Source organism: Amborella trichopoda, chromosome 13 (assembly GCF_054954075.1).
Source record: "Amborella trichopoda isolate Santa Cruz 75 chromosome 13, AtrichopodaSantaCruz75HAP2 v2.0, whole genome shotgun sequence".
Classification (NCBI taxonomy): Eukaryota; Viridiplantae; Streptophyta; class Magnoliopsida; order Amborellales; family Amborellaceae; genus Amborella; species Amborella trichopoda.
Window position 1 is genome coordinate 44388024 of NC_142348.1, and position 22922 is coordinate 44410945.

Sequence of the window (22922 nt, forward strand, 5' to 3'; positions counted from 1 at the left end):
CTGTAAAGATTTTATTCTAAACAAACATGGCATCTGAAAATTCACTTCTCTTGAATCAAAACTCGAGTTACAGATCAGAGGTTCCATTTTATGACAATAAATACATTTTTACAACCAATGAAGAAATAGAGTGATCCAATACTCAGGTCCACAAAAATAAAACATCCTCCCTACTGTTATAGGTGTTAGATTAGCATCCGAATGAATTGGTCGGATAACCCCATAATCACAGGTGATGTGTTAATCAAAGACCACTAGTTCAAGATTGTCAGTATTCATCCAAGCACATGCCTACAATTGCCAAGGAGAGCTCCTCTCATTCTTCAAACAATGGAACATATTCTGTCTGCAAACAAAGGAAAAACTAATTATTTGACATGCTTAAATTGCAAAAAGAAAATAACCAGAAGTGAACGAGTTTTCACCTTGACCAGAGTTGCTACAGCAGAGGCGCTTTTCATCAATATAAGTTGCATCCAGGCCTATCATCCAAGAACCAACCGATATGTCCTCATGAGCATAAGTCTGGAGAGATGCACTGCAATGAGATAGAGAGGAATGTAAGAACACTAATGATACATAACTCACAAAAAAATAACGGTTAATAATAATACCCATACTGATAACAACTACGAATTCCAATTATACTTCTGAGGAATTTGCTCAATTTTTTTTGGAAAAAGGAATTTGCTCAATTTTATGCAAGATATTGAAATTCCTTGTCATATCCGTGAACTTTTTTCTTTTCAGTCCATGTCCACATACTTGACATTGATTTTTATTCTTCAATCATCATACTTACAATTTTATTTTCAAATTCTCTTTATTGTCGTTGTATATTCAGGGAAAGAATGATTAATTATCATATCTATTGACAATTAAAAGGTTTATCAGATCCATTGACATTCTCTCTAATTCTCAAGCAATGGAAAGCCAACAAAGTCGCACCCAATTCCCACAACTGAAACTACACTAACTCACACAAATTCCCACCCAATGGAAACCAAGCTAAGTCGTACCAAAGCAATGGCCTTGATTCTAACCTGTTTATGTTGATGTACTCAGCCAAGTTCTTTGAGAGAATAATAAGTGGATCAGCAACATGGCGAAAATAACTGCAAAGACAAGAACCAATGTGCTATAAGGGTATTCAGTGTTACACAAAATGTCATAAATGAGGCTTTCCAAAGCAGATTGATTAGGCCAGTTGTCAATATCAGTATACAACAGTCTTTATCATAGGAAAAACCCACAGGTTATGGGAAAAGTAGTAGCTTTCTCATCAGCAAGATATAATGGTTGTGGGAATTCATGCCACCACGGGAGCTTCTTTATTTTCACAAGTTATTTTACCTTTTGATTGAATATGGAATCCTTATTTTAATTAAAATAAATCCTAATTTTATTTTTTATATTATTCCATTTATTTTTTAATATTTTCCTGGGTCACTGATTTGGACCAATCTCCACCTGATTCAAATCACTTATCCAACGATCCAACACGGATTTTTGTGTGAACGATCCACCCCACTGATCCATGTTTTAAAACATTGTTGTATACAAAGTAAGAAACGCTACATCTACAAATATGTACGCTAGTGAAGTATGTCACTTCTCTCAACTTAGAATGTTATGGGGTTACCAACCTGGAAAAGGTTTCTTGGATGAAGAAACCCATATCCTTGATCATCTCAAAGCATATATTTCTAGTAATATCCTTGTAATGGTTATAAGAAGTGTTTTAAAAACCTGGATAGGTTGCGTGAACCACCATCTAGGAAACCAGTTCAGATCGGCGAATTGCTTCGAATTGGCGACCAGGCCAAGAGAATTGGTCAATAAAAAGTAAAAAAATTGAAAAAAAAAAAATGAAATTAATGAAATAAAAAATGTGGTAGCCAGTTATGTCAAATGGTGTTTTAAAGCTATTCCTGATCTTGATGGGGAATCGGTTTGGAATGGACCGGTACGGAACGGTACGGGTCTCGACCTGTTTCCCACATAAGACCCCTCCTATGTATATATTCTTGTTTTTTTAAGCTTATCTAATGTCTTTGTAGGTCCCCCCAAAACCCCCATCACATAAACCCCTATTTTACTTTCTATTTTTATTTTATTTTTATTTTTTTTGGATCACCGATTCAGATGAATCCAAACTAATCTGGATCATCGATCTAGTGACCCGTCGTGGATTTGGGGTGAATGATCCACCCCACAGATCTGGGTGTTGAAACACTGTTGTCAGAGAACCAGCCAGTTTTGTGAGGAACCTGCCAATTCCCAACTCCGAATGGCTCCCACCAATTCCTACTACGAGTTTGTCGATTCCTGATTTGAATCAACATTTTTTTGTACGCTGGTTATAGGGACATTCGAACCTAGGTCTCAATAGACCGCACTCTAAAGCTCTATGGATTTCTACAGAATTGCATTTTTCAATTTTGGAATCTCGATCCCTAGTTTTTTGGGGTTGCTTCTAGCTGCTTGAAGGGGCTAAAGAGGCCAAGAAGATTCGTTTGGTGGCTGTTAGGTGTGACATTGTAAACAAGCATATTTTACTAATAAAAAATCAGCTCCCTTATATTGCTACTATTTATCCTGATGTCCCTCATCATAGTAATTTCTATTTTATTTTGTGGGATTATTGTTACATAAATTTCACCTTAAAGGAATAGACAACTACTATTTGTTAATTAAATAAAGAGAAATGACACTATAAGACCCTCCCACACCCATGTGAGTAGGACCCCAAAGGATCACCATTAAATTTGGCACAGATCTCTAGAAAAGTTATCACATGGGTGTGGGACTTGACTTTTCTAGAGATCTGTGCCAAATTTGATGGTGATCATTTGGGGTCCTACTCCCATGGGTGTGGGAGGGTCTCATAGGGTCATTACTCTTAAATAAATTTACTAAATAAATAATTAAATTATTATTGCTCATTCTTTGAGCCCATTTTTTGTTGTAATTTGTGTCATTATTTATTATCTATTGATAAAGTTTCCAATTTTTGAAATTCTTTTTTATTAATTAAAAATTGTAAATTATGCACTCCCAACCTAGAGAGCTTCTAGCATGTGATGATCCCTCATTCCGCTCTTGCTCCTACTTCCAATGACTATGATCTCTAACCAACGACACTTCTATTTTGCATACTTAGTTCATAAAGCTTGTATGGATCCAAAACTAGATACAGAGACCTCACATTCACAAAATTTGAAAATACCTTTATTATTATGCCAATATGTTGGAACCTTGGAGTTCTCTAGTACCTAAAGGAAATTAGGGTATAGTATATGACACAAACACACACAAGGGGCGGGGTGCTACTATATATATATATATATATATATATATATATATATATATATAAAAGAAAGTAGAAGAAGAGAAAAGCATAAAGAGCAAAGGCCCATCATCTACCCCTGGCTCTATCTCTCTCTATAATGTTAAGTACAACATAATAATATCATATCTATATCTATGGTCTAAGAAGGGTGATGACCTTAAACTTTCCTTTACACCCGGGTAAAAGAGGTGGGTTGTGTTAGTTAGGCATCGAACATAAAACTTAGCTAAAACTTTCCATGAATCCCGAATGAGGACCAGGATTTTTGTAGCCGACCCCAAATAATTGGGAAAAGGCTCTAATAATGATGATGATGATGATGACGATGCTGACATGTGGAACGTAAGTTTTATTGTATGTTAAAAAGAAAAAGGAAAAACTGTGAAATCTTGATTTTAGTCTTCCATATATGTACAACACATAATAGGATTTCAAGAAGAGATTGTTGTGCGTCATTTCACAAATCCCAAATATTGCCCAACACTCTCACCCACATAAGAAAACTTATCCATAAATCATTAGAGATGACTGGCTACCAACACAATTTCTAGCTGTCTAGACTTCCCTACTGTTGGTTTCTACCCCGTCATTCTTATCTTTTATAATGCTTTCCCTTTATGAAATTTATGGTTAAGTCCTTTCATATGAAGCCCAAACATGTTCCATCAAGAAGTGGGCACGTTCTTGTTGACCCTCCCCCGCCCACATTAAGGGGTTGAATTTGATGTGAACATCTCCAGCAACTCCACAGAATGTCAAGGGAACCCTAGCAAACAGGTTATACATATCCATGACAACAGATGGAGATCACCATTCCCGAATTTAGATCTTTTATATGCTACTTAAATATTCTCAACCCAGGGATTGAGCAGCACAATGAGAACAGCCAAGTTACAAAGAGCATCTACAGCTGAGAACACCACAATAACCAAGAATCAAAGCCAAACATCAGAGATTAGCATGTATGCATGTCAACTATACTAATAATGCTTCTGAATATTAATGTGCAGGACAAAAAGGAGCAGGAACTGCATATAAATAGTCAACATCTCTAAGATATGAGCCAAATGGAAACTAAATACCAAAATATGCAACTATTACATTGCATATTGCATTCATTTCATCACATATATAATATAAATAGTCAACACATCTAAGAGATGAGCCAAATGGAAACTAAATACCAAAATATGCAACCATTACATTGCATTCATTTCATAGCATATGTACCAAATACTTACAATTTATCATCTCCAAATTTCCACCACTCCGGTTCATACCATTGTTGTCCCCTGGAGACACAATATAAAGGAAAGATCAACAACATCACATGAACTGATTTATACATCGAAAGAGAATGGGGAGGGAATGGTCATCAATTGAAACCAAGCTTTATTGTATGACAGGAGAAGAATATTTCTCCACAACCATTAGTTGGTGTTTCTCGTGAGTATTTTGCGTCATAGACTTCCTGGAAACTTGAAAACAGTATAATGCATGCCACTAATCGCTCTCAGAATAAAAAGAAACAAGAAGATGATAATATGATACATTAGAAGTCCACGCAACCACATATGCCCAGAATTGTTCTGATTCTCCTTCTTTCTTAATTGCACAGGTCAAGGATGTGGTAGTTTGGGCCGCTATTTGCAACTCTAGGTCATCAGTATCAGAACCATATTGCCTGTTGACAATATGGACATGTTGGCTTATTAGGGTAGGTCATCTGCAAGTCATTTTACATAGGCTTCATCTCTGTTTATAACATATATTCCATTTTTTCATTTGCATGTGAGTAGCTACCCTAAGACGCCTAACGATATGCAACATTTTTATAGGTCATCTTCAAGTCATTTTACATAGGCTTCATCTCCGTGTACAACATATATTCCATTTTCTCATTTGCATGTGAGTAGCTACCCTAAGAGGCCTAACAATATGCAACATTTTATCACTAAAATGAAATCTTTAGAAGTAAATAAATATTTTTCATAATTATCTTTAAAACTAAATATTTTAGGTTTTCTTGCTATTTTACACTCATAGTGGTTTTCTTGTTTCCTCAAGAGATATGTCAGGCATTCCAAAATTGTCCTAAATTTGTTTTCAACAATATTATAAGAAATGTATAAAGGAAATTTCTATTTGACAACTGTTCTTGCTAATCCCACCCAAAATACAGGGTCAAATGTCAAACGCCGGTGCTGCTTGTGATGCCAACCATGTTTCCAGTAAGAATAGCAAAATGATGGCATGGCACAAATAGCAATTCCCATGTATAAAATGATCAAATCCTCCTTACTGGATAGAACATGATTGGTTGATGTTTTCTCCAGGTTGGAGCAAGAGGATAGCTTAGGCAATTGAGAAGCCAAGAGGTACTTTGGTTTAAAGTTTAGACTTTTTGAACTGTTAAAAGTCATTTCTTTATCTCTATTTCTCTTTTATTTAAGTTAGTACCACCTATATGTCCTATTTCCCGTTTGTATGAGTAGTTTTGCCATTTCTCTAATTTCATTGATACAAAAAGAGATTTGAGAGTAGTGTGAGATCTATTGGACTCTCACATCACTCTCTCTTCCTCTCCCTCTTTTCTTTTCATCTCTCACCCTTCTCTAACATGGTATAAGATTCTTCCCTCTCGCTTTTCTTGTCTACCCATAGAAAAAAAAAGCAAACTGGAGGTTACTTCCTAGGGCTTTCGATCTAAATCCTAGAATTGCTTCCTAGTCTTTTTTTCCCCTCCCGGCACAAACCTATGTGGATCTGCATTTAGCGTTATGTGTGGTTTTGTTGCTGTTGTGTAACTAATCGTTAACTATTTTTGAGGTTTGTGAGCAACTGTGGATGATTCGCCGGAGTTTTCTCTCAAAAACCCTGAGTTTTTCGTACCTGTAGGTGCTACGCTAGTCTACTCAAAAAGCGGCAGCATGGTGCTGCTCAGATTGGATAATGTGGGGCTGTCCTAGTTTGTTCAAGTATGAAAAAGTGCCTAAACTGAGATCTGAATGATAACTCTCTCTCTCTCTCTCTCTCTCTCTCTCTCTCTCTCTCTCTCTCTCTCTCTCTCTCTCTCTCTCTCTCTCTCTCTCTCTCTCTCTCTCTCTTCAAATAAGAAAAATCTGTTCCTAGCATTCCAATAAGAAAAATCTGTTCCTAGCATTCCACTATGCTTGGTGTGAGTGACCTTAGTTGACAGCTTTATCTTTTATTTCATACACTCCTGGTTAGTGAAATTTAACCTGGAACCTTCACTCTTCATGAACATGTGGGGATTCAAATTAGTTCTGTAAAATTAAATGAGTCCAATGATTTTGTATGGGTTCAATCTGTTAAAGTATCCCTTGATGCTAGGGGCAAATTGAAATACATGGTGCTAGTGAGTTTGATAGTAGATATGACACGTGGATGAGATAGAATTACATAATAATGACTTTGTTGTGTAGTAGTATGGAGACTCAAATATTGGAAATGTGATGCTTCCTGATGCAGTGAACGAAATTTTGGACACTCTTGAAGAAAAATATTCATCAGATTAGAACATCTCTCACGCATATGAACTGTTTGAGAAAATGTGCTAATGAGTAGTATTTTGCTCTTACAGATATGTGGGAAGAGTTGAATCTATATCAGCCTATATTTGGTGATGTAGAGAACTATAGACGAAGTAGCATGAAGAATTCAAAGTTGCCAAATTTTTATCGAGTCTCAATGCTGAGTACCGCACTGTTTGTGTACAGATTTTGGCAAGCAGCAAGCTACCGTCCCTTAATAATGTATATGCACGCATTCAACATGTTAACATATCTACATCTCCTACACCTCTTTCTGACTGGAGTGTTAGTGATGGATCGCAGTTGAATACATTAGTGGGGAGAGGTAATGGAGATAGAGGTAGGGGATGTGATCATCACTTCAGGAAGAGACCGCAGTTGAGGTAATTGAGGCAGCAGTTGTGGCACTCGAAAGTATATGCATTGTGGGTGTACAAATCATATAGTTGATAAGTGTTAGGATAAGATTGGTAAGCCTGCCTGGGGAAATCAGGTTAATTAGACATCAGAGGTCATTGATGTTTTTATCTGAATGGACCTACTGATCATCAAATACAATCAAATTCTGTTAGTGACTCTTATGCTTAAAAGATAATAACATAATAAACTTGTTAAACAAGTACAACAGCCTAGTTTACATCCTTACACTTCCATTGCCACCCTTGCTAACTTAGGTTCACATGTGCTTCTTGCACCTTAGAAACCTACACCTTGGATTATTGATTCGAGAGCTTTTGATAACATGATTGGCGACTCATCTATTTTTGTATCTTTAGATAAGTGTATTCCTATTTCCTCTGTAAGTTTGGCTAATGGATCATTGTCTAGAATGTCTAAATAGGGTATAGTTATTCCTACTTTTTCCCTTTTCTCTATCCTCTGAGCTATATGTACCAAAGTTCTTTTCAGTTCGTTTTCTATGAGAAAATTAATAAATCTCTCCATGATTCCGTAACCTTTTACCATTCTTATGCCTTTCAGGATCTAAGGACAAGGAGGGCCATTGCTAGCAGGTATGAGTCAGCTAGCTCATACTATTCGGATCATAATTTGATTGGTGTTGTTTCTCTTCACCTGTTGTTTCTCCCTTCTTATGGCATTGTCTGCTGAGCCATCCTTCTTCAATAATTTGAAGTTGTTACTCCCATCTCTGAAGTCTGTGTCTACTTTAGAGTGAGACGCTTTCAGTTAGGCAAGCATCATAGGGTGTCATTTAATCCTACAACTGATAAACAAAGACCTGCTCCCTCTACAATATCTAGGGTCTTGCTAGAATAAGTTTGTCTAGTCATAGATATTTTGTAACTTTCATAGATGACTACTCACAAATGACATGGTTATATTTCACAAAAGAAAGAGCTGAGATTTTCTCCATTTTCAAATTGTTCACAAGGAGATTTAAACTCAATTCAATAAGAACGTGTGCGTTTTACATTCTAATAATGCTAAAAAAGTATATCTTTCGAGAAAATTTTAAAATTATTTTGCTCAAAAATGAATTTTACATCAACCTTCTTGTGCGCGTACTCCTTAACATAATGGTATTGCTGAAAGGAAAAATCAACATTTACTTAAAAGTAACTCGCACTCCGCTAAATTAGAATACATGCTCCAAAAGTTATTTAAGAAGATGCCTTGCTGACCTCATGCAATTTCATCAATTGTATTCCCCCTTCAATTTTGAACGGAAGAACACCACGCTCCATTCTCTTCCCCGATACTCCATTGTTTGTTGTTCCTCCATGAGTGTTTGGGTGTGTTTGTTTTGTTTATGTGTTGGGTACGGGTAATGATAAGTTAGATCCTCAAGTTGTCAAGTGTGTTTTCTAGGGCATTCACACTTTCAAAAAGGTTGGTGATGCTATCATCCTGGTTTACGAAAGAAATTTATTTCTCCTGACATTAACCTTTTTGAAAATACTCCAGATATTTCAGAAGTGGGTCATATGCCTGATGGAAATTTCATGTATCCTGCTCTGGAAGAAGCCTCAAAATCCTCTTTTATTGTTCCTCTTCCTATTCCAGTTGATACTTCTTCATCACAATTACCTGGAACAGGTAAACCTATTACTTCTATACGTCATAATGTCCCTCAAGAGCAGTCCATAAAGGCTTACATGAGAAGGAAAGTGCAGGATGGACATCCTCCACCGACTCAACAACCACTCAATCATCATTTTCGCCTACAAATCTACTTCCTACTTCCAACTCAAATTGTGTCTAGTGATGATAATGTACCCACTGCCATCCATATAGGTATAAGGTCTTATACTCTACATCGCATTGCTCATTATGTTACCATTGCAAATTTGTCTCCATCCTATCACAGTTTTGCATTAGCTCTTTCATCTATTTATATCCCTAAGTCTTATTAGGAAGCACTTTCTCATACCGGGTGGAAGAAAGCAATGATAGATGAAATGGACGCACCCAACTTGAATGATACATGGGAGCTCATGAATGCTACCAATTGGGAAAAAAAACTGACATTGAGTTTATGTAGCAAAATATCAGCCTGACGGCATCATCGAGATATCAAAAGCCAAGTTGGTTGCAAAGGGTACAAACAAATTTTTGGCATTGATTACTTTGAAACTTTTGCGGGTTGTTATTGAACTCAATTGAGTTCAAAGAGTTATTATCTATAGTAGCAAACAAGGGCTAGCCACCTGGCAGCTTGATGTGAAGAATGCCTTCCTCCATGCTAATCTACAAGATGAGGTGTATAAGGAGGAACCACCTAGATTTGTTGCTCAAGGGAAGTTAGATACGGTATGTAAGTTGAAGAAAGCCATTTACATTCTGAAGCGGTACCCACGTGCAAGGCGTGTGAAATTTAGTGAAATTGTTGTAGCAAATGGATATCACTATAGCCATGCAGATCAACATCATCATCATCATCATCATCATCATCATAGCTTTTCCCCAACTATTTGGGATCCGTTACAAGAATCCTGGTCCACCATGCTGCTCTATTAAGGGTCATACCCATAAGTCCCCATATCTTTTCTCTTTACTTCCAGCCATGTCGTTTTGGGCCTACCTCTTTTCTTTTTTTAGCCTTCCACTTGAATCAACTTACACCTCCTAATAGGTGCCATTCTGGGTTTGCACTACACATGGCCAGCCTACCTAAGTCTACTTTCTCTCATGTTATTACCTATTGAAGCCACACCTAAGTTCTCCTAAATATATTCATTTCGAATTATATCACCTCATGGCTTGCCACTCATCTATCTCAACATCCTCATCTCGGCTACACATCCTATGGGTATGTTGTTTCTTGACTCCCCAACATTCTGCCCCATAAAGCAAAGCTGGTCTCACAGTTGTCCTATAGAGCTTCCCTTTCAGCTTCATTGGTATGTGACGACCACATAAAACTCCAGTTGCACATCTTCATTTCACACACCCAGCTCTAATTATATGTGCGACGTCTTCTTCAATCTCTCTATTTTCCTAGATTATCGACCCAAGATATCATAAGTGCGCTCTTTTTGGTATTTCTTGGCCGTCAATCTTAACTACTTCCTCTTCTCTACTGAATCTACGTAGCCATGCAAATCATTCTGCGTTTTCTGAAAACAAGAATCCAAGATAATTGTCTTAGTTGTGTATGTTGATGATATTGTCATTACATACTGGCTAAGAAGGAACCAATTATTTGAAGAGGCACATAAGACCAATCATTTGAAGAGGCACATAAAAAACAGTATGTTCAGACAAAGGATTGAGCCTAGAGAAGGTATTTTCTAGGAATTGATGTAACTAGATGAAAGCATGGCATTAGATTATCTCAAAGAAAGTACGTGACTGATTTGTTAATAGAGACCAAAATGTTAGGTGCTAAACCAGTTGATACTCCTATGGATTCAAATACAAAACTATTAGTTGATAAAGGAGAATTGTCTGAGGATCTAGGATGGCATAAATGAATTGTAGGCAGGCTGACTTACCTAACCATGACTAGGCCTGATATTGCTTCTACAATAAGTATAGCGAGTCAGTTTGCATGAGAGATGGGGTTTACTATTGTTAAGCCTATTGTGATAAGAAAGTTGCATCTTATATAGCCAACAATCTATTGTTTCATGAGAAAACTAAACATTGTTGAAGTAGACTGTCACTTTTTTTTAGAGAAGGCTACTAGTAAGCAGGTGTCTACTCTATATGCAAAATCTAAGGATCAGTTGATAGATATCTCCACCAAAGTCCCTGGCCAAATCTGTTCCAAACAATTTGTTCCAAGCTAGGCATAGGTGACAGTTACGGTCCAACTTAAGGGGGAATGGGTGACAATTCAATTCTCTTTTATTTAAGTTAATAGCGCCTATATGTCCTATTTCCAGCTTGTTTGGCAGTTTTGCCAGTTTTTTATTGATGTAAAAGAAATTTGAGAAAAACATGAGATCAGTTGGACTCTTACGTCACTCTTCCTCTTCCTCTTTTCTTTTCATCCCTCCCTCCCTCCTCTAACACATCATAAAAGAAAAAGTTAAAAACACTCACTTATGAAGGTATTATCGAAAGGGTGTACTTGTATAAGGTTGCAACATCAAAAAATCAAATTAAGGTGCATCTCTAAATTTTGTCAAAAGAGGTACATTTGTTGCCACTTTTTTTTTTTGACTTCAAAATCTATTTTTCTCTAATTATAAAATTTTAAACTCTAAAAATGGTTCAAATCAAGTAGATCTATAAACACATGGAAATCTTAAAAATGGACAGTCCATACAATGCATTGTAAGATGCACAATTTTTGAGACTCAAAATCCCTTTTTTTTTTCATATCCATTTATTTTGATGTAGATATGATCAATTAGAGGGTTTTCCAACATCGAAGTCACCCTTTTTTGATGGATTTTTGAAGCACACCTTAATTCTACATTTTAAGGTTGCAATCTTATATAAACTTTTTCTTTATTTAAAAGCCAAATAGGTCTTAGGATGGCATATTTTGGTTTGCGCCCAACTCATTCACTGGGACTATTTTGGTTTAAGACAAATGAAGTTGCATAGAGGAAAGTGAAAACCTTTTCTGGAATTTATATTCCAAGATAAAGATAATTTTGGAAGGGGAATTTTGAATTTACCCTTAAATTAATAATAAAAATCCTTACCAAAACCCTATTCTGCGTATCTTTCCATAAAGTAACTTCCTCCTTTTAAGCCCTCGATCTGACCTTTAAGAAAGATCTTCTCTCAAGTGCATGATCAAATGACATTCATTTGGTATTAAGATAAAGTTATAGCCGGCTACTGTTATTGGGGTTATTTCTAGTATATATTCGCTCGAAGAAATACATGACAACATTGAGTTGATTCTATCAATGTGTCAAAACTCATCAAATCCAACTCTGACTCAGACCATTTACTCAGAACCAGCAGCATGCCTATTCAAGTGGGGTCCCCTCGTAGACTAAATCGCCCGTGCCCTAATTGTGACAGTATGTTTTTTGTTGGACTCGGGCGAGTAGTACAGGACTCGTGGAATCAAACATTTCTTCAAATACAAAGAGAGGAGGGAGGAGCAGAAAACTGACCCCTCTTCCATGCTGGTTATTTCAATCCATAGCTCCAATTACCCTGATTTTTCATCCCTAACCATATGTTTGTATCCTCTATCAAATCCAAAGCATAGATCCAACAAAAAACCACTTAAAATCTCAGATCGGTGAGATCCGAAATATCAAAATAGGTTTTGGTCGATCCACTTTTCTTGCCTTTTTTTTTGTAATCTTAGCTACTTTTGCCTTGATAATTTGTCCACAATCCTATTTTGTGTTCTCCATCACATCCAAAGCTTAGATTTGGAACAAGAAAAGTTAAACGGTAGGATCCGCAAGATTTGGAACATCGAAATAAGGGTTTGGCCAAAAGTTTAAAGAGCTTTGTATCAAATAAGCTACTGATCATTTTTCATTTTGTATATAGTTTCCTAGACGTTTTTATGATTTTCTTTTTAAAATTCTCCTCATGTTTCCTATATTAAGAATTTTTTATTTACTTTATCTTGGACTCTGGAAAGACACTTCGAGTCAACTCGAGATTTGCCTAGTCAACTCACCTGGAGAAGGCTTAAAACACTGTCATCTATACTTACCAAAGATTTCACATCTTGCACCTATAAATTTTTGAGAAGTGATGATATTGCTGAAATCAAAATTTGTGTAAGCCTTAATTAAGTTCACACAATACAGGCTCGATTGATTGGTGTTCTGCATAGAAGGGCATGGTGCTTATAAAATCATGGCATGTTTGTAGTACAACAATTGGAACTTAAAAGTCACATTTTTCCACAGCTAAGATAGTACCATATGATTGCAGCCATGCCTTCACACTAGTCTATAATGAAGTTTTTTACCATTTTCACATGAGATTAATAAACAATTCAGGAGAGAATCAAATTATCATCAATTACATTGCATTAAGAAGGTTAAATGTGAGGCCTAGAAAAGAAGAAGGCATTTACTCTTCGCTTATCACGTCCCCAGACTTCATGCACCCCATATAAGAGCTAGATTTGCCACGATGACTCTCAAGTAGTGCAACCAACTTATCTAAAGTCCAGAAAGACAAAGTATCAGAGAATTCAAAGTGATTATATTAAATGACACCCAGTTTGTTTGAGATTATTCTTTTACCCAGGTTAACATCAATATTGTCAGCAATCTTGACATAGAAATCAGCATCCCAAGTTTCCACAGCTGAACTGAAGAAGAATTTTGCTTTCTTTGGCAACTCTTCTTGGGCTTCTTCATGACTTTCCTGAAAACAAAAAGTGATAGCTGGAGTTAAACCGATTTCAGAATTCCTTTCTGATAATATAATTGAGTCAGAAACCATTCCAGTAACTAAGAGAAGTTCACAAAATGCAAAATGAACAAAAGCTATACTCAACCATGTAATTCACACCTAAGATTGTCAAATCAAAATTTCAGCTTAAGAGATAAGCTTTAATATAAGCAATCAATCTTAGAAAATAGTTCTTTATCAAAAGGTCCCTCAAAATACTTAAGGATGTTTTAGTTAATATTTCTGATAACCTCACCGCAACCTACAGGCCCCATATTCTCTTCGGCTACCCCAAAGAACTATACCCATCTTCACAGCCACAAAAAATCCGAGTAGATGATAAAAGTGGACATAGTCAACTGAGAAGTCCTCCCAAGGTTAAAAATGGAATCAATATTCAGATACCTTTTACTTTGTTACTATTTCAATTTCGTTATTTAGTAAAAAATCTTATTGAGTGTGTTGAGTATAGCCATGGCATTTCAAACTCCCAGCCCAGCACTCTCCTTAGTTCTCCCTCTTCTACCAATTCCCATTAAGCAAACGATAGCAAATGGCATTCTAAAATTGCCAGATGCTCCTCACATATCCACCATCAACTATCAAATATTAAATATGATCATATGATAGCAACTTTCAATATGTATTAGTCACCTCACAAAAGAAATGAGTGTCCCAATTCCGCCGTTTCAAAAATCTCATCCTAGAATCCAAACCTCATCAGATTCCCCTACCTCATACTCCTCCACATCTCTCGTTACCTCACACGGAGTGGAATGAAATATGGTCTTCAGCTTTGCATTTGTGTCCAAAATCTTGGCCTTTGGCTCAATCATTTCCACAGACATCTTGTCATTTCAATTTTTAAGAACGTCAAGGAAAAGACTTTCTTCCCAAACATTCAACCGGCTAGCCCTCCACCTGAAAAGGCATCCTCTACCTTATCAACATACCTTGAAATCCCACCATCACTAACACATATCCTCAAATCTAAAAGGCACACATATTCAAAATCTAAAAGATTTTGGATCCACAAGACTCCTATATTTTTATCCCAAACAAGCAGCACATCAATGTAAAACAGAGATAAGGCAGGCCCTTTGAGAAACATCCAAGAAATGAGACTCTCAATCCACCAAAACTTGGAAGTAAGAATTAACCAAAGTGCCAAACTCATCTACAATCGGATCAAACTGGTTCAGTGATTACAAAAAGCAGACCGCCTAGGCGGTCCGAAAGGCCTGGGCGCATCACCCAGGCCTAGGTGGCTAATCTTGGCGGTCAATCCCTGGGCGGCCGCCTAGGTGGTACGAAACCCGCCTAGGAGGGCGCCCAACGCCCAGCCCTGGGCAGCCGCCCAAGGCCTGCGCCCCGCCGAGGGGCGGAAATCACTTTTACTAGGGGCAATTTTGGTCATTTTTTTTGTTTTTGAAGGCCAAAATTTAGGGTTTTAGGTTCATTTGAAACCTAAAACTTGTTGGAACCAATTTTAGAGAGAGAAAGCCCCAAAAAACTAGTTTTTGGTGAATTGATCAAAACATCACCCATTGATATTAGATTTACTTTTTGATGTTTTGCAAAGTTATTAGGGGGTTTTTTATAAAATTTTGAGTATTTAGAAGCATCTTTGAGTTGGAAGTTTGAAGATTGAGCAACTGAGCTGCCCAGGTTCTAGGCACCCACCTAAGCACCTGCCTAGGCATTGGGCGGCCTGGACCCCCCACTGGACCCGCCTAACGCTTTTTGAAACACTGAACTGGTTATTTGACTAAGTATAACAACAGCGGAAAGTTCAAATCTACTCCCAATTCATGAATTCGGGAATTTCTTCTAGCTCCCTCATGCTTCTCATTAATAATTATGGAGTTTGCTATTGCTTTGACTACCTCTATCCTGATTACATCATGAAAATATTGGAAGAAACCCAAAGAGCAGCCGTGTATAGCCTCACTTCATTGATATTTAAACATCCTTGCATGGACCAGATCCTCGATCATGGATATTATGCACTCAAAGAGTTGTCATCGGCCGGGATATGCTTTGTCGCCCATGTTTCTTAGTGTATCAGTGTTTTAAAAAGCGACTGCCCAGCGCCTAGGCTGTCCAGAAGTCCTAGCGCATTGCCCAAGCCTAAGCAGGCTGTCCCTGGGTGGCCGCCTAGGCCTGTGCCCTACCCAGAGACGAAAATGGCATTTGTTAATATTTTAAAAAGTAGATTTTAGGTTCATTTTAAACCTAAACCCAAAAAAAAAAAAAACATTAGATTTTGTGATTTTCATTGGATCGAAGTGTTTCTCAAAGTTACAAAAAATGGATCCAAACATCACCCATTAAGATTAAATTTAGTTTTGGAGTTTTTTTAAGCCTATTGGAGGGTGTTTTTTAATATTTTAGCACCAGAAAACATCTCAAAGGTGGAAATTTGGAGATCGAGAAATCAAAGTAAGTGCAAAATTTTATTTTTTAGATTACTTACATTATTTTGAGATGTCTAGTCAAAGTAGTGATCCGGGTTGAAAATATGGATATAACCCGGATCCTGTGGATAAAAATCACATAAGATGAAATTATTGTGAAAAGGATACAAAAAGGGGCATAACTGGTTTAAGAAATATATTGCCAGTGTTAAGGGGCATATTGCCCCTTGTAAAAATGTTCATGAACCTATCAGAGAGAAGATTAACCAATATATGAATTTAGTAAAACACAAACAGGAACAAAATCCTTGTCATTTGGATAGGTCTATTTCTGGTTCTGCTAGAAGAGCTGATCCAGGTTGGAAGTATGGTTATAACCCGAAACCAAACCATAAAAATTGAATAACGTATAATTTTTGAGAAAAAAATACTAATGGGGGTATTAACCGATTCAAGATACACCTTGTCGGTATTAAAAGGATTGTTGCTTCTTACAAAAAGGTTCCTGAAGCTATTCGAGATGAGATTAGACAATATTTGAATTTAGTAGAACCAGAAAAGGAAGAAATGAGCCTTGTTCTATGGAAATATCTTCTTCAGGTTCTTCTAGAAGCGGTGATCCGGGTTGGAAGTATGATCATAATCCGAATCCTAATGACAAAAATCGTATTAGGTGTAATTATTGTGGAAAGGATACTAATGGGAGAATTTACCGTTCAAGAACACCTTGCCAGTATTAAGGAAGATGTTGCCCCTTGTAAAAATGTTCTTGAGGCTACTAGGGAGGAGGTTATACAATATTTGAGTTCAGGGAAGCACAAGAAGAAAAAAAATGGTGCAGAGGCACAAGGTAGAGTAGCCAAGACTCCTAGGGCCTCATCTGCACAGAGTAAGATGGAAGTAGAAGAAGAGGAGGAAGAGGCAAATTCAGAAGAAACAGAAGAGGACGAACGTTATGTTGAAGAGGGAGATGACTCTGATGATGATGGCCTCGAATCTGATGCATATAATGAGGCTTACCCTACTCTTTCTGATGACGATAATGATGACTAAGGAATGAAGACGCTTGAATGTTGGTGTTGACTATTGAGTATTAGACTGTATATTTCTTTTTCGTATTTTTTGGTTTCAAGTTTCTACTATCTAACTCTTGTGTGTATGCTTGTGTGGTGTTAGCAAATGTATGAAAATATAAATTATGTACTAACAAAATTCTCCTCATTCATGGAAATATAGATTATGGATTATATGTTATATAGTTATACTACTAGACTTAGACACTTAGACTACAGACATTTTTCTTTCTACTGGGCCGCCCAGGTTTTTGGCGCCTGCCTAGGCATTGGGCGGCCTGGACCCCCTTGGTCGCCTAGGCGCTGCCTCGTTTTCTAAAACACTGTATTGTATGGTGCTATGCAAGTCCAAAGAGAAATTGTTTTCGAAATTTCGGGAAATGAATCCTAAAATTTCCATGTATTTGCCAAATATATTGGCCATTTAACTTCATTTTAGTTGGTTAGGTACTTAGATATGTTGCTCCACCCGTTGACTATGTGAATTTGTGTCCGTACTTCAAACTTCTGAAAGGGCCAAAATTATCAATAAAAAATTGCAATTCCTAAAGTCATATATCAAACCTTAAATCAATGCATAAGGGGAAAAATCCATGTTGCCAAGAGTGATCTCTAACTTTCATGAGTCACAACAAAAAGGAGGCAGAATCATGAACCAACACATGGCTACAGTAAGTTCTAAATAAAACACAGCACTAATCACTTTCTGATTTCAAGATCGTACAGAAGCCTATGAGCCATGAAACCTAAACAACATTGCAGAAGCTCACCAATATAATTTGCTTACAAGAATCAAGAAGTCTTTCGTCTGACGATTTTCATCATCAATATTACGGTCTAAGCTGTCACCTCTATTTGCACTGCCAAATATTTAAGGGAAAATGTAAGTTAAAGACTGCAAATATAGGGTTACTTCTTAAGAAAAATAAATTCACAATCAAGTTCTCCACAGAACAACACAGACCTTCTACCAATCACAAAGCCAACAATAATACCCTTCTCCTCAAGTTTCTTCAAGGCATCACCTAGATAGTATGACAAGATCAAGAGTATCAACAACATGGATTGAAAAGGAATTCATACAGGACCAGATCATCAAATTGAAAGTCTTAATCTACCGTAAATACAATACATGAAGATCTTACATAACAATGACTTAACTTAGAAACATACAATAAGTCATTACATGACCACATTTATGTTCTCTGTCAAGGCACACCTTGAAATGAGGTAGAGAAAGAGAGAGAGAGAGAGAGAGAGTGTGTGAATGTTGAGGGCATGGCTTATAAGCATGCCACAGAGCACTCCATCAACCAGGTGCTGTAAAGATTGAATACGTGCAGTTATTTCCACAGTTTTAGATTAATCAACCTATATTGAAAAGGACTCTATCACTAACACCCAACAATCCATTGAAAGCAAATCAGCGGATTCAGTACATCAAAAGGCATTTAGGAGCTCTCACTGCCTATGCTGGAGGTGATGGAGGGGGCGGGGCTGCCTTTCCATGAGTTACTAATACATTATCAGCAGAAAGAACAATATTAATGCTTCTTAGAGGACATGCTAGGACCCAAAATTCTAACTGACCAATGGAGCAGTAATTTAAACATAAATGGTGACAGAGAATGCTCTCAATATCCTTGCCAAAACTGAAGTTCAGTTAATAGTTAACTTCTCTAGACCTCCCAAACTAGAAGGCAAGTATGTAATACATTTTTTTATAATTTCCAAGTATATAACAACACAGTTTATACCATCTCCAAAAGAAACAGATCAAAGCTTTAACAGGAGTTCATATCCGATGAGTAAGGGTTGCCTAAGATGTGTGTTTGGGTTTTTACATTTTAATGTTCTTTATCTGTCATATAGTAGTGGAGAGCTGTAGACACCTACGTTTGAATTTTTAACTTTCTCTACAAAACAGAACGTGAATATTTTAATTAATTTTATATAAAATAAATAAATGATTTTATAGTTCAATTCTAAACTTGTCAGGTGAGTTGTAGACCCCTGACTCCAATTGCTTATTTTTATCTTCAAATGGGAACATGAAACTTTCAGATGATTTTACATATAAAAGAAAAGAATATTTGGACCTATTTAAGTTATCCTTATTCAAAAAAAATATTTGGACCTATATGAGGAGCATAAGGCCCAGGTATCCAGGTTTCAATTTTCACCCTTTCTTCCACGGAAGTAAAATTGAGCTCCTTATTGTGTTTGATAAGAGGAACCCTAACAGATGCCCAGAGCAATTGATGAGTAATTAATACTTTTGACATAAGAAGGAGAATAGAAGGGACATGCAAGGCCAACTAGATTTGATTCATTTTTAAGAAGTGAGTAATATGCTGCCACTTTGTTCATTTATATGTTATCCTCTTTTGCTAATACAGAATAGTGCCATTAGTTCATGTCAAGTGAAAAACAAATGAGTTTGTCTCATTTCAAGCTGTTTTCACAAGCATGTACGTGAAGCTGATGGATAGAGAACATTTAAAAAGAATTCTAAACAATAAAATGGAAGATAAGAATAAAATTATAGTACTGAACATTCCTGTAATTTAATACACACATTGAACAACTGCTTCAAATTAAAATAGACATAAATAACCAGCACAAATAACCACCAGAATAAACCAAAGCACATAACCAATAGTTGCTGTGCTGAAAACCCCATGTATGTTGTAAGGTCTATTTTTTACATAAAAAGGAAAGCATAATGCTTCAAGTACTAACCTTTGGGAAGCCAAGAATTCCGAATTCTTATTCTGTTCAAACGATTCCCAAAACCAGTATAAATTCCTATGACAGAGAGAAACCTGTGACCAGAGGAAGACACATTTGACCTCAATTTATTTCTAAGGTAGCCTTGGCTCCTGGCACGTGTCAATTCCATCTCAATCTCCGCAATTCTCTTTGCTAAGTCTCTGAAAAAGAACATCATTGCCTAACTGCATTGTTCAGGTAATATGTATAGATATTATATTCCAATGCATCTAATTTCCTTGATCTAATATTTTGGGACACTTACAATCTTCAGATATTATTTTCAATTAAAAAGAAAAACAGAAAGGATTTTAGGTCTCTAGAAACTCAAATCTGACAGTCTCCATCCGGTTTTTGGACATTAATTTTTACATTAAAAAAAGCAATTTAATTTCAATTAGAAATACAAAAAAAAATATCAGAATTAGTTCATAGGAATCCTTACTTGCATCCAAGACTTGAAAGCTTGTCCTCAACAGTAAGCACCTTTGGGGCCTAAGATACAGATCACAAGTATCTATCAAGCTTCCAGAACAATCAAAATGCAAAAAAAAAAAAAAAAAAAAAAAAAAAAAGGAAAAAAAATAAAAGCGTTTATAACATAATAAAACCATTATGTGTCAGTACCAGTACCATGAAAGTTACAATAAATAGACTTTCTCTGTAAATCTCTTAAAAAAAATGAAAAAAAAATAAAAGAGTCCAAAAATCCACAAAGAAGGCATACAACTCCTTCATCAGAAAACAAAATGCAGGTATTCATTTCTAAGTGGATTCCTAGCTTCAATATCTCGTCACACACCCAAATAAACTAATATACATAAAAATCTACAAAGGAAATAGCATTATCTCTTTCAGGATCCGACAGATTGTCCATCAAAGAAAGCAGGTCATACTTACCTATCCATTAAAATTACTCAACAATTACACATATTGGTTCGAATATAAATGGAATATAAAAAAAAGAAAGAAAAATCCATATTTAATAAATGGGAATTTAATAAAATCAAAGAAATATAGCTCCTATACCATAAATCTTCTAGCTTTACTGAACAATCAGAAACAACCAAAAGAATCAAAAAAAATTGTCAGACTGAAAAAGTAAGAAAAATGAAAACAAAATAAAAATATAACAAAAGTCAAAAGTAGAGGGCCCGTGAAGAATCACCTGGTCGGAATTCTTTTGAAGAAGAGTAGTGAGAAGCACTCGATTCTCTGCATCTTGCCACAATCTGATAAACAAAATTCACCATAAATTTGGCAATGAACCAATAAATCAAGAATAAAAAAGACACATTAGATTAAAATAAAAAAGAAAATGAATAAAAGAAAAATAAAGATCAAAGCACCTAAAATTTACAGGAGAAGACTAACTAACCGGCCAGCAACATAGAGAGAGGCGAGACAAGAGATCAGAACCATGATTAGGGCTGATTTGCTGGTATGAGAAGATGGCTTTTGCTGTGATCTCCATCTCCTTTCGTGTTTCATTGATGAACTTAACATGAGATCGAATTTGAAGAAATGTGAATTCAGTTGCTGAAAACTAAGGAGAAATCGATGTTCAAGCAAGCTTCTAGCTCCTAATTCTGAGAACAAGTAAAGCAGCAAATTAGGGCTTTCAGAGAAAGCTCCCTATACTAATCCTGATAGCGAGTGAAAAAGAATGAACTATGGTTTTGCCAAGGAAGATTAATGGTTCCCGGAAGAGGAGCGGAGCGATAAATTATCTTTAAAATGAAGTCGCCCTGCGGTTATTGACTCTCTCTCGCTCTTTCTCTGCAAAACCAATAAATGAAGGTCTTGCAGAGAAATTAAGGTTTTGCAGAGGACAGCGTTTATTAATGACTGTAACGGAAGACTTTTATAGAGAGAGAAGCTGAGCGAGCTCTGATCTAACAAGGAAATTGAGCTTCCCTCTCTCTCTCACTTAAAAGCATCCTTTTAAATCTTGGAATGGAGCTTTGCTCTCCCAAACGGCCTTTGTTTTAAGGAAAATGGTTTCGTGGGGCTGCAGCCCCATCAAAATAAAGCCTCACCTCGTAAATCATTAAAAAAAAAATTACAATTCAAGCATGGGATTACATCAAAAACATTTTAAATCTTGGAATGGAGCTTCGCTCTCCCAAACGGCATTTTTTTAAGGAAAATGGTTTGATAGGGCTGCAGCCCTATCAAAATAAAGCCTCACCTCGTAAATCATTAAAAAAAAAATTACAATTCAAGCATGGGAAAACTTTTACATCAAAAACATATTAGTTATGAAAAAAATTAGGATTTTAAGCTCTAAAAATCGTGTATATTGTAAGAAATTATCTAGATTGTCTATTTTACCCTAAAATTAAGTATTCATAGATCCGCAAGATCTATAAATTTTTTGAGTTTCAAACTTTATTATGAGTGTTGAAAATTGATTTAGATCCATCATAGAGATTTATGTTGCCAAAAGTGCTTTCCATAAGATGATTTGAAGTGAGGCTTTATTTTGTTTTCATAAAGCTTAGGCCCTATAGAAACTTCATCAAAATTTATCAAAATATTAATTAGAAAAATACTATTTAATATTAAAAAATGGTTTGCTAGGCCGGAGCTCTATGGAAATAAGTAAAGCATCCTGTCATAACTCATCAAAAATTACAATTCAAGCCATGCAAAACCTTTACATCAATCATCTTAGCTTTAATATTATGGTTGTGGGAAAAAATAAGATTCTAAGCTCTAAAAATAGTATATATTGTAACAAATTATTTAGATCGTTCATTTCGCCTTGAAAATAAATACTTATAGGTCCTCAAGATCTGTACCATTTTTTAAGTTTCGAATTTTATTATCGATATTAGAAATTGATTTTACAGCCATCGTGGAGAGATCTGTTGCCGAAAGTGGTTTCTGGATGAGGATTTGAAGTGAGGGTTTATTTTGTTTTCGTAAAGCCTAGGCCTTATAGAAACCTTGACAT

General features: G+C 36.2%; 1 protein-coding gene across 6 annotated transcripts; it reads right to left on the bottom strand.

The window, feature by feature from the left end:
- Positions 1–29: 29 nt before the first annotated feature.
- On the bottom strand, positions 30–21924 carry LOC18442577 (hydroxyproline O-galactosyltransferase HPGT2). 6 transcript variants are annotated; one of them, XR_016047542.1, is made up of 12 exons: positions 21342–21924; positions 21132–21195; positions 20409–20458; positions 19934–20124; positions 18156–18216; positions 17962–18051; positions 13551–13674; positions 13379–13466; positions 4594–4644; positions 1044–1115; positions 426–538; positions 30–346 (listed from the first exon to the last, which is right to left on the bottom strand). XR_016047542.1 is itself a non-coding variant. In XM_006852792.4 (12 exons), exons 1-12 carry the CDS (start codon positions 21467–21469, stop codon positions 324–326), a joined length of 1038 nt encoding a protein of 345 aa, XP_006852854.2. In that variant the 5' UTR covers positions 21470–21924; the 3' UTR covers positions 30–323. The 6 variants fall into 6 exon arrangements, 4 of the variants coding, with proteins under 4 accessions (XP_006852854.2, XP_020528054.1, XP_088711898.1 ...); XM_006852792.4 differs by having other exon boundaries at positions 17979–18051; XR_016047543.1 differs by lacking the exon at positions 21342–21924 and having other exon boundaries at positions 19934–20148; positions 21132–21186.
- Between the last annotated feature and the right edge of the window lie 998 nt (positions 21925–22922).

Excerpts from the sequence above, each read along its gene's own strand:
- LOC18442577 (XM_006852792.4), bottom strand. The coding sequence starts at position 21,469 with ATGTTAAGTTCATCAATGAAACACGAAAGGAGATGGAGATCACAGCAA. Across the intron at positions 13,675-17,978 it reads CGAAAGACTTCTTGATTCTT|GAAAGTCATGAAGAAGCCCA; the intron begins GTAAGCAAATTA and ends TTTTGTTTTCAG. Across the intron at positions 4,645-13,378 it reads GGGGACGTGATAAGCGAAGA|GGGACAACAATGGTATGAAC; the intron begins GTAAATGCCTTC and ends TTGTGTCTCCAG.